We start from the raw sequence: 13057 nt of genomic DNA, 5'->3' as shown, positions 1-13057 counted from the left end.
TGGCTACCACCTCAGACAGATTGCCTTGAACCTTCTGCCGCCCTGGGCACTGCCAAATATGTTCCCTGCTCTTTGTTAAGGTCTATTACACTCGCTATCTCAAGCTCAACTTGTCATGTGTTGGCCATTGCTGGTTGATGCAACCTTTACACAATCCTAAACAAATCTACCTCCTTTATTCAGACTCACCTTAGTGGGTCAGCGGAATGCAGCTCTAACAGGAGTGTAAAAGAGCAAAATATACTTTATTTCTTGGTTGCAAATATTATACCTCAAGGCATAAAATTTTAAGTAAATATACAAATCTATACACCCCAGGATGAATGTCCCAAAATGTAAAGTTATATCATGGTATAACAGAAAGATAAAGCCATTTTTTAATTTCATGTCATGTAATGTCATACATGCCAACCCTAGCATCAGATATTGATGCCATGCCGAGGGAATATGGTTTCAGTGACAATATTATATATTTTTTTCTGCTTTTTTGAATCATAGAAGCCTGTTATTTTCTCTTATTAATATCAAATACATTGTGGGGTGAAGTCACAAATTATGGATTGCGACAGCTAATAGCAATGTGGCATATCCATGTGGCATAGTAAATACAGTAATGACAATTGCAATTCTTTGATACCTCTTCCACTACGGACGTTGGCGTGTAAATACACAGAAGGGTCTCACGAAGCCCTGTGACGCAAAGAGAGTGATGAAAGATCCCATGAATCTAACTCGTGACTCGTGACTTCTGGACTGCTGGACTGTCCCTTGCCCCATCTATTCTGGCATTATCATGGCATGTGTGGGAAAGGCGCTAGACAGAAATGTTTGTGAATTTAGCTGCATGTGTGAATAGTGAAACTCACTCGCGGTTCCGGTAAGGTTATCCCTGTAATTTACCAGAAACTATGTGTGAAAGAGGCTCAAAACAGCTCTGAGCGGAGAGGGCGAGAGCGGCTCTCGCTCTCTGCCCCCTCTCTCTGTCGCTCCCGTGATCAGATTCAGAACACGGTGAACTGCACTTACACTGTACACTGTTTCAATGCTTGGATTTTTTCTGCCGGTTAAAAAAGAATCATCTGTCCTTAATGTCAATTGGTGATCGATGGAGTCAAGTGCTGATTGACGATTTAATTGTCATTCTGCCCAAGCACAGCGCAAAGAGACACTATTTGCGTGGGAGCCAGAGTTTCCGTTAGAACAAATTGGTGCTGGTCCATGTGTCCTGGAAGGTTTCTGTCCTGCACAAATGGAAGAGATTCCGGTCAAATATGACCTGTGTTTATTGAGCTTAAAAATAATTGATGAATGAAATCATGAAGGCATGTAGACATTTGAAATGATATAAGTCCTGTCAGTTAACGCTGTTTTAAAATTAAATAAAAATCAAAAATATTAAACTTGAAATCAAATAATTTCCGTTTGTGAACAACGAGTTACAAATGCAGCTGCTTTAATTAACATTTCACTTATATAACATTTTGATGAGTCAAAAACAAAATAAATATGGGGAGTAGGTCTAATTTAATATTAAAGTAGTTTGTGGCCTTGTCCGTCTCCGTCGGGACCTCTCGTCAACAGAACTTACAACACAATGGATATCAACCATCTGCTTTGGGTCGGAACTTAAAAGCACCAAACTATTTATGTATGTGGCCCTGTTGTCAACGATACACCATCTTTCATGCTTCTCCTCCGAGTTTTAGACACTGTGCTCCGTCTCCGCTCTGTGTGTCTGTGTGTTTACAGCGCAACCAGTGGGCAAGGGCTTATTTCTATATCGACAAACGTGATTGGTTGGGGGGAACGGTCAGCTTTTGATCGTCCAAACTGATTGGCTTTCTGTTGCAACTTGACGAATGCAGAAATGAACGGATCTGCGGAATTTTTGATCTAAATGATGATGTGTTTTATTTTGACATCAAGAAAAAAAATATGGCAATATATATCGGTATTTTTTTGTCGCCCAGCACTAACTGCGAATTTCCCTGTTGTGGGACTGATAAGGGTTTATAAAGAACTGAATAAACAAACAAACAAATAAATAAATAATTCAAGTTTTGCTTCGAGGGAATTATTTTCCACCGGACATTATGACCAGAGAGATTTAAATATGTCGAACTTCAACAGGTTTCCCGGTCAAACCGGATAACGGAAACGCTGGTGGCAGCGCAGTTAGCGGTGCATTTCACCGTTTGCGGCTGCTGTGAAAATTAGACAGTTGTTTTTTGTGTTATTTGCGCATGTTTAGTGGCCACAATAGACGTTTCTCTTTTCTAGCTAAAGTGCGTGATATTCATAGTTGTTACACTTGATTTGTTTGTCTCAATTTTAAAAGGCTGACTTACTCCATGAATTAATGACTCTTTAGTAGTGAGTTAATGTTGAACCCTTTCAGGTGAAATCTATAAAAAAGCACAACTATCCATATTTATGAACTTGAACAGTGCATACAATTAGGTTGATTTGTATTTCTGTTTGGTCTTGCTGTGGTATCGTTCTGACTGTTCCTGCTCTTGTTTCGTCTCCGCAGAACAAGATCATCCTGGACCCGCTGACTTTTAGCGAGGCGCGTTTCCGGCCCTCTCTGGAGGAGCGCTTGGAGAGTATCATCAGCGGGGCTGCGCTCATGGCCGACTCGTCCTGCACACGTGACGATCGCCGCGAGCGCATCGTGGCCGAGTGCAACGCTGTTCGACAGGCTCTCCAGGACCTGCTGAGTGAATACATGAACAATGTAAGTTTCACGTCATACAAATTGGCACAGGCACTTGCATTCTCATGTTCACATTCTCACGATTTCTTGTCGGATAAAAGGCTCTGAAACCCACAATCTCCTTCATGTACATTCGTTGAATCTATAATAATCTTTAAAATATATATATACTGTACATCCAAAGGTACCTTAAGTGTGGGACCCATTCCAGGCTTCCACTTGAAGCTCTTCCGATAAAAGAAAAACTCTTTTATTGTTTGTGTGTAATAAGGACTGCACTTTGACGTTAGCGCTAAGAGAGACGTTCAGAGGAGGGAATTTTGCGGGTCTCTCCCTGATGAGATCCATCGTCTGTTGCGCATGGCTGACACGGAAACAGTAATGTTCCGTGTGTGACACTTTTTTTAGGCTTCGCAGCCTTAGATACATCACTGCAAAAGCTACAGTCTGTAACTACCGCTATGGGACAGTTAGCGGGCCAGCCTGGCTGCTTAGATAACCCGCTAATAGCCTTGACTGAAGCAGTGAGTTACTGCAGGATGCAGGGCGGCCGTATTGTCCTCCTGTGTTTCACTGAATGACGAGAGCTAGTTCATCCAAGTCTGAGCCAACGGAAATGGAGGCACCTTCTCTGGTTCTTCATTTTTCAATTGTTGTAGCCTGTGCAGGTGTTAATTTATTCCTGAAGAAGCCACGTCTGAATTACCTTGCATCGAGGGTGTGCTGAGGTCCAGTGTGAGCTAAGGTCTTTTCCTCTCTCCCGCTTTGACCCTGCACCTTTTGCCAGGCTTTATAGCCATCAATAGGACTCGAGAAGGTCATTTACACACTTTTCAAACTGATCTTGTTATCTTAGGGTGGACCGTTGATATCACTGCTTTTAACAAATTTGGGAATACGAAAATGTCCAAGGGACAAATGGCTGACAGGAGCATGGGGAGGTATCAAAATGGCTGAAGCTCTTTGGGAACTTTATCTGTAGAATGTCAACCCAGAATGATCTGTTACACATTTTTCTGTTCCTATTTTTCACTTCTCATGGCTGACTGTAATGACATGTTGAAGAACATTTAATCAAGTGTATTATCAAGTAGCTCATGCTGTTCAGCCATGTATTGGGTGTCATTTGTGGCCATTAAGCCTTTCATTGGGAAGTCTGCTGTCTATCGATTCCTACAATATCAATTCTCCTGCTGGCAAAAGGCCTTATGCGATAATCAATGACCTCCTTCCCAGTAATCTAATGTGTGTTGCTGTGTTCTGTACAATAGTCTAGAAACAAGAAGGTCATTTCAGATGAAGCTCTTTATCAGATTACAGCCTCTCTGCTTTCATAACAACATGGTGCGAGTGGTGCTTACTGGTGCGCTGCCTACGGTTACAAACCTGTTTTCCTGTGTGTGTGCGTGGGCCTGTGTGTGTTTGTGTTTGTGAGTGTGCTTGTGACTTTACATCTAGCTCAATAACATTCTTGTTAGATTATTAGTCTCAGAAAACCAGTTGCTGTCTTTATTGTCGCATTAAATGAACACTAAATATAAATATCGAGTTGGGGTGTAACAATGTGACATTCAGCTTTGGTACGATAGACAGAACAGGGTTCACCGTTCGATACAGTCTCTATTTTAAACAAAGTTTGAAGGGAAATAAATTATGACTGAAGATGATTCCTTCTCTATTCCTTCTGCGTTAGCAAAAGCAATTAATTCAAGTACAACGATTTAACCTAGAAAAAGATCTTATACAGCTTTTCTTATTAGTTTTTTCTTTTGTACACAGTTTTAATGAATAATACAATCTTATTTATGAAATAAATCCGCTTCTAAAAGCAGATGTGTCTCTTAATAAAACAATTTCAATTAATTCTGAATTACAATGCGTCAATATCTTTGGCCTGTTGACTCTAAGAGGTGAGAAGTTATTTAGAATTTAACAGGTGGTATTGACATTTGGATCTTTTTGTGTATTTCAATTAATCCATTTCCCTGCCTCTGTCATATAACTCTATGGCAGTACTTAAGGTTATACATCCAGGTCCTAATTAACCTCGATGGCAACCTATGGTTTTGGGCTCTTTAGTGTATTTCTGTGGCATCATTGTCAATGCCAAACAGATAAAACCGGATTGGTAATTTTGCCCTCTAGTACAGTATGTGTGGTGTGGGGTCGGTGCGGTTTAAGCAGCCACACCTGTCCTGGGTCTAGTTGATTGGGCCCGGGATCAGGGGTGGTTGTACGCCTGTTCCTCATCTGAGCAATCAACAAGCACAGGTTAAATCACCCCCCCACCCAGACACACACACACACGCACAGAGGAGGCCTTGTCATGACATGTTTCCATCTGCTCCAGGCTTGTTCCAAAACTGGTACAGTATGTTTCAACACCATCCCCTGTGTCTCTGTGTCAGAGGGCCCTGAAAAAGCCTCTCGAGTGGCGAGTGGCAGGCGACACGGCTACAGTATGTGTGTACTTACCAGTACGTACCATGAAGTATGTACCAGAAAAATGTGTGCATTCAGTTGATATCACAATCAATTTTTCAGCTCCATGGTTCATGTTTGTACCGCAAAACTTTGGGACACAATCTATTGTTCCAAGCTTAATGTAGTCATTAGAGAACCCGCAAACACGCCTGGAAGTCCTGGAACTCTTTGATGTCGTTTCAGGACTTCAGCTCTTTCTGGCTGAAATGGAAGAGAAATAAGTTAAAAAATATATATAATAAAGCACAATTAAATAGAGATTCGGCCACCACCTTGAACTATCATTATGGTGTTGAATTCTCATTGAATTCCTCTTGAAAAGTTTCAAATCGTTCTTCCATGCCGGTTTGTGAATATTCAGAAGCCCTTTAGTCCACTCCTGCTACAAGAAAGCTTTTGTCTCTCTTTCTCCTTACTAAAGCCATTTTGCTTTGCTTCGTTTGGCCCATGAGTTGTGTTTCAGAGGCTACAGCTGGGAGACTGGACAGCCCTTGGCCATTCTATTAGAAAACATCGAGTGAAACACTGAGCCCCAAAAAAGAAGAAAAAAAAAAAGTCACTTTACGGCACTGATTCAACAACTATGCTCCCCTCAACAACGCCAATGTAAAGGCCATTGTTGGACGCTTGGGGAAGTATTTAAAATGGATCTTTACAGTTGTTAGCAATTTTTTCAAGCTCAAAATAAAGGAAACACAAAGCAATACATTAATATTAAGGACCTAATAAAGCGTAGCGCTAGGCTTGGGTGATCATGCAAAATTCCAATCGCTGATGGCTTGGCGGCAGCGATGGCCAATATACAAATTTATCGGGGCGGGGGGTGCAGGTGGTTTGCGGTTCATAGCAATAGAAATATATTTTGTGAAATATATTTGTGAATGTGTGAATTGTCCGGACACGGACGCAAACGCGGCTCTCCGTGCGCCCCGATGGTGGAGAGCAACTCCGCTCTGCCGTTCCCCATTCCTCACGATAAAACAACTAAAAACAGCATGCGGACGGGGCACAGTGGAACGGGGCAGGACTTGTAGAGTCGATACGATTATTTTCTGCGCATAACCCATGGAAAGGGGATGATTGAGGAGAGAATCACGGAGAAAGTGTCTCCACTACGCACAGTTTCGTTCCATACCCACACGTTTCATTCCATAAGGAGACGTCAAATAACACTGTTCTGGCGCGCCGATCGCAGGGCACCCCGTTGCTGGCGCACGCATCGCGAGCGTGTGCATCATCTGTACCGTCGGAGGGGGAGACAGGTGCGCACAATGTGCTCCCATCGCTCCCTCTCCGCGCCCCCTCTGCAGGATGGCGCCCCAGGCAGCCCTCTATCTTGCCTATAGGAAGAGCCGAGCTGGCCCGGCCAGGCCTGCCTCCGGCCCGCGCCAGCCCCGATGAAAGTCTCTGTATGGGACTGTAGAGCGGGGAAGTGAGGTCTGATCGCATGTGGTTACTCGACAGCTCTGAGGGCGAGAGCCTCCACTCTCTCTCTCCCTCTGCCCTCTCTCCTCTCCGCTCCAGGTTCAGAACACGGTTAACTAGACTTACACCATTTCAGTGCTCTGATTTTTCCTGGTGGATAAAGAAAAACAAAAAACGTCGTCATCAATGTCAGCCTCGATCAATGGAGTCGATCGGCGAAAGACGATTTAATCGTAAATTTGCCCAAGCCTAAGTAGCTAGTACTAGTAGTAGTATTAGTACCTCTTTGCCTTTAGAACAGCTGCAATCCTTCTCGGAATGTTGTCACTCTTCTCTCCAGCACTTCCTAGAAAAGTTCAGTGATAGACCATGTTTGGTTGTTGGCTGCATCTTCGTGTTAAACACCAAAGCGTCACTCTTGAATTACGTTTTGCAGTATGTATGGGATTTCAATCTTGGCATCATGGATCATCATGAGGTAACAATGCTTGCACCTTAAGGTGCATCTAGCCCTGTAAAATGGCCTCATAGCCTCATTGGCCTTGAAGGAATCCTTTGGCTTTCTCCAAACATAAACCCTTCTGGATATAGGAAATAGGGTGAAAGTTTACTCATCAGACCCTCATTTCTTTGTACATTGTTCAAGGGTCCAGGTTTTGTGTTCCTTACTCCAGGTCAGCTTCCTTACACTGTTGCATTCATTCACTATTCTGTTAAGTGCCGTTCTATTTTCCGGATGGCCTCAATTTGCGAGCTCCTTCAAACTTGTGAGTCTCTTTGTGACACAGTTTGTCCATATTTGTCTTATCTGCCATAGCGTTTTACATTCACACACAGTCATTCTGCAGTTTTTGTGGTGATGCTGCTGCAGTTGCGGCACCAAGTATTGGGCCTCTTTGCAACTCTGTTAGTTGGCTCATGTTGCTTTGAAAACTCACTTATCAAAGTGCTAATTGTCAGACCTCTCATCACTGACACATACTGCTAATTGGCAGCCAGCCGAATGACTCACCAAGTTTAACTCTTTTTTTTGTTTTGTTTCTGTTATAAAATATCAGTGTGTGTGTATATGTTGTGTGTACAGTACTGTGCCATTAAAGATACAACGCATGACGACAGATTGTGATACCATCCACCACACCACCTCCACCCATTTATTTCTCCACCACCTTCTTTAAACAATGGAAGATATATTTGGGCGGATTGCAAGTGATTTGCGGAGAAAAAAAGCAAACAAACCTTATTCAGAGGAATCTGCTAACACCTTCAACTCCCTAGCAAATCCCTCTGGGGATCCCAGTGATCCCAGTTATCCCGGGCAAGTTCTCTAAATTGTCACCTACTTCCTCATTGACAAAGCTGGCAGACTTAACCCAATAAGAGAATAAGGAAACATTATGTTGTTTTCATTTCTACCTACCTTGCCTTATTTTTACAGAAAGCTCCAACCACAGCACAAGGTTAATCAATGTGATAGCTGTTAATAAATTAGGTTTAAGTGACAGGCGAATGTCCATACCTGTCCCTGCTGCTGGTGATCTGTGATTGGTGACAGCCGGCCCGGCTCCCCGACTGGTGCTGAATCATCAGTCGGGGCTGATTTAGTTACGGCAGCTGCGACAGGGCCAATCTATCAATTGATCCGCCGAGTAATGCATTACTGGCTCGGGTCAAGGCAGACTCTGCAGCGTCTAGAGCCGCCAAACACAGACAGGAGGCAAAGATGTGGCCAGAGCAGGGCCAAATGCAGACAGGACGGTTAGCAACAGTTGGAAGGATTTAGAGAGCACGATGGCAAGAGCACTAATTTCACCGTTAGCCCAATGTGGCACCTGAGTGTGAACAGGAGGGGTTTGAGTTAGTGGAGGTGGTCATTAGGGGGGAGACGGATGGTCTTCTGGCCCGCACGGCCCCCATGGGAGGTTACACTTCTAGTGCTTAATCAACAGTTGTGGTGAGTGATCGGATGCTGGTGATGCATTTGTGCGAATGTGTGCTGGATGTTGAGTAGCGATATGCTGACAGCATTCTGTTTGTCATCATCTAGCTCTTGTTCTCAAAGTGTAATGGAGCGTTCTAGAAGTGCAAACAATGGAACAGCGAGACCACTTGCCGGTCTAAGATGCTGGATACTACACTGGGAGGTTGTTTATGAGATGGCAGACCATAGTATGGGCGGTTTGAATAGTGAATGTGTGTGTGTGCAGTATTGTGTATGTGTACGTGTGTGCCAGCTAGTAAAGTTTCTATCTGCGATGACCGCTTCCGTAACTTCACTACTTCAGTAACTTCAAACTCCTTTGTCTCAGTCCGTGTTGTCTTTGGCTCGCTGTGAATTAGGTCAGAGACTCAAAAGCAGACCAAGCTCAACCGCTGTCCACACTGTTCGCTAGCGGCCTCTAACCCCTCGACACCCAGAATGCATTGTATCCAAGGCCGTGGGGGACCGTCAGACTTTGAACCAAGAAAAACACGGCGTGAGCAGCTGTGTGTACGGTACAACACGACCTCAATGGGATGCAAGCCCGGCTTCAAACAGGACGGCACATCGGACAGGTAGATCAATGATTTCTCCGTCCCCAAACTCCTCCTCTCGTCTCCGCCCGTCCGTCACCAGAGGTTGCTCGAAGGACAACAACAGAGGGAGAATGTAAACAAGCAACTGGGTGTGCGATGGGTAGCACTTGGATTGGAGGGAGGTTCGGTTTTGGTTTCCCTACAGGAAATTGTGATTTTGGAATTGCAATACGTAATGCAAATTCAATCAAAAGAACCCTTCAACATAAACCCAAGCAAAGGCACTTTGAGCCTGTGATTTTTTACTTTTAGAAAATAAAAATAACTAAAATATTTCCAGTTGCTCCTGTGGGAGGCACAATGTGTCTTATCATTGGAAGTGCTGTAAATTGGAGTAAAAGTGAAAAGCCTTTCCACCCTTTCACTTGCAATTATTGCCAATCCTTTTTACTGGAAAAAGGTTTTGAGAAACGATGCTCCAAAATCAATCAATTTTGGTTGCAACAATCTTAGAATAACTCCAGGAGAGACTGGTGTTTTGTTTTTTGAGTTGTGTTTTGCTTTTTTTGGACAACTTTCTATACTACTATACAGCTTGCATGACGGGACTTGCCCTCACACTTAATATTCATGATTTGGTAAACAGCACAACTCAAGTAAAATAAACTTAGCGATACAGATAGTTTAACATTTGGATTGACCTTCAATTGAAGTCCTGACCTTACACATCTACTTATAATGGCAACCGATGCAATAGGGCAGGATCTCACAGCTCCATCAGCTGGCAAGAGTCACAATTCGATTCAATATCAATTAAACGACACAGATGAGATGGCTCATTATACGATTCTATATCCTTATCCCTATCTTAACCCTTTAAAGCTACCCGTCACTAGTTAGCCAATGATTCTCGCCAATAGATTTTTACTCTTCCTCTCCCCGTCTTTCTCCCTGTTTTTGTCCTTTTATCACTTTCCACCCCCCCCCCCCCCCCCCGACTGCCCGTCCTCTCCAGCTCATTAGACAGCGCTCCCTCTTCTCCTCCTCGCTCTTTCAACTCCTCCTCCTCCACCGTCCCCTCCGACATCGGGCCCGACTCTCAGCGACACATGTCTGATCAGGCCGCTGCGGCAAACAAATCCCCGAAAAAACCTGAAAACTTTGCGACCCACTGATTAAAGTTTCCAGCAAGCGCGGGCGGAAACCCACATCAAAAAGACGACGAGAGGACACGTAGACAAAATCATTTACACACGCACGCACGCAAGCACACTGTCATGTTGCCTGTGTGTGTGTGTGTGTGTGTGTGTGTGCGTGTGTGTGTGTGTGTTTGTGTGCGTGCGTGTGTGTGTGTCCTCCTGTTGCTATTGGCAGAGAACTGCCGCTCTAAGCAGGTTTTTTTTTGTTTTTTTTTTGCAACTGACACTTTGGAAGCTAATTAATGCCACAAAATCTAAAACTGCGGGCATTCCTCATAATTAAAGCGCCATTAGTTGTTTTCCTTTTTTTTTTTTTTTCATCTGTGGGCTCTTGAGTTTGCACAATGCCGCTTGCCTCCTTTCACATTGAAATTGGAGAGTGTTTGAGATCTGTATGGGGCCCATGCAGTTCAGTCTGATCTTCTCTGCCGTGTACGCTGCTTTAGGGTTTAGTTTAGCAGCACTGTGTGTTTTATACTCTACTTCTGATGTGGATGCTCGTGATTCAAGACTTGCAAACAATTTGTTCGTAGCGAACATATCCTAGGAATCACTCAGGAGTTGGGAGTCACGCCGGCAACAAATGCAAATCTTCGACTGACAAACTGAAAATGATCACAGAGGGCTAAAGGACTAAAGGCAAACAGGTCAAGGCGGATGGTATCATTTTTATTGAATGTGATAGAGGAACACTTTTACATTCCACCAACATAACTTGTTACAGAAGTTAATTTTCTTTGTGAAATCTCACAAAGTTCCATTCACAACTCAGAGCAGAACCGACATCTCTCTTCTATCTTTCACGGGGGGGGGTCTGCCGACCAAATTAAACGAACCCAGTTGAAAATGACCGAGTGACTCGTATTCATTGAATCTGAAAAGAGTGTCGAACCATTCGTCGCCACTGGAATCACGCCGAATGTCAATGTGTAGGAACTCTTGTTAACATACAGAGAAAGATACAGAAACACACCCAATGTCTAGTCAAACACACACACACACACACACACACACACACACACACACACACACACACACACACACACACACACACACACACACACACACACATACACATACATACGCGCTGCCACATAATGGGAGCATCAGAAAAATAATAATTCATGAGGGAATAGAAGGCTCTCCCCATCATGACACAGCTGCTTTTTTATTTTTTCACAGCAGGCCTCTGCAGTGGAGTCAACAGGTTTCCCCAGGGAGCCTCCATGCCACTCCACAGCCTCCCTCAGCGCTGGAGCGTGGTTCTTTTTATATATATATATATATATATATATATATATATATATATATATTTCATATTGATCTGGGAATAAGAGCAGCAAACACGATGATGAGTTATTGACTTTTCTCAGCTCTATATTTATTTTGAACCCAAAGTTCAAAGACCCTGCCGTGAAGGTAACACACGACACCAGTCAATTGGAAGATGGCTGCTGCTATTGAAATACCATCCTGAAATATAATATTAGGCTAAATGCATAGAAATGCCAGCTATAAGTTGAGTATTATTCTAATTATGGGCTGTATTTTGAAGTTAATACATCACCTGCTTGTCAGTTAGCATTACAGTTTTATGAACTGTAGTATGCAGTGGTGGAATAAGTATTCAAGACTAAGTACAAATACCTTACCTTAACGCAAAATTCTTTGTGTGGAAGTGAAAGTATCCCCTTGATATTTTAACTTAAGTAAAATTTAATAGGCAATTGCTCTTAAAAGTTCTTTTGTAAGTAAATGTACTTATCTTAATATCATTTTTGAAAGAAATGTTTTCCTTATATGTTTTGTTTCTTGTAAGTGTGTGTGTGTGTGTTTGTGTATGTGTATATACAGTGTATATATATATATATATATATATATATATATATATATATATACTGTATATATATACTGTATATATATTTATAAAATGTCAATTATTTCTTCCTAATTTGTTTTGCACAGACTGTGTTTGCCCCTTATCATTTCACTGCAGTGTACTTGATGGCATTAGAAATCTCGAATCTTGAATGTCCTTGTAACATCCAATAACCTGATACAACAGCCTATAATACAGCGCTACACAAAGTCATTGATTCAGTGGGTTTGTTCCTCTAGCTTTGGGTTGCTTTTTATTCACAAATATAAATTCAGCTTTTTTTTATTCTTAACCAAGGACAAAAAGTAGAGATTACTTTGAAATATTGTTGAGTAAAAATCAAAGTAAGTACATACTGTATACTTGAGAAATGTACGAATGTAATGTACTGTACATTTACAAAGCACTTGTACTTAGTTACACAACTTACTTTCTGGTAGTATTTCCAGTATGTTGCTGGTATGTAAATGGGACATATAATGAGGTGTTTTTTGTGTTGAGGCCTTGCTTTGTGTTTTCATGCAGCGAACAGGATAAACTCCACATCTCACCATGCGGCAGTCACTTGTTTAATGGCCCGGGGGGTCAACGAGATCTTTATTATATAATCACTGTAGACTTTGCAATGCCTCCTCCTCCCTTCTTCTCCCTCATCCCCTTCATTATTTCTTCCTATTCCTCTCCAGTGCCCCCCCCGCCCCCGCCCCCCCCACACACACACACACACACATACACCACGCTCTCCCCAGACTCAGCACTTACACCCCGTTAAATGTCCCGGGCCTAGCCATAAATCACCCCCGTCCCCGTCCCCCCATCCCCCCTGGCGTCCTGTGC

General features: G+C 42.9%; 1 protein-coding gene across 1 annotated transcript in view; it reads left to right on the top strand.

Moving 5' to 3' along the window:
* ctnna2 (catenin (cadherin-associated protein), alpha 2) overlaps positions 1–13057 on the top strand; it is a 376545-nt gene that overhangs the window by 130060 nt on the left and 233428 nt on the right. Inside the window, exon 7 of the mRNA XM_079999605.1 lies at positions 2534–2737. Within this exon, the coding sequence (XP_079855731.1) occupies positions 2534–2737 (204 nt within the window). The remainder of the gene's footprint in view (positions 1–2533; positions 2738–13057) is intronic.

The sequence above is a fragment of the Zeus faber genome (genome assembly GCF_960531495.2).
Source record: "Zeus faber genome assembly, chromosome: 4".
Lineage (NCBI taxonomy): Eukaryota > Metazoa > Chordata > Actinopteri > Zeiformes > Zeidae > Zeus > Zeus faber.
Note: the sequence above shows the minus strand (reverse complement) of the source record. Positions and strands in the feature narration are given on the sequence as shown.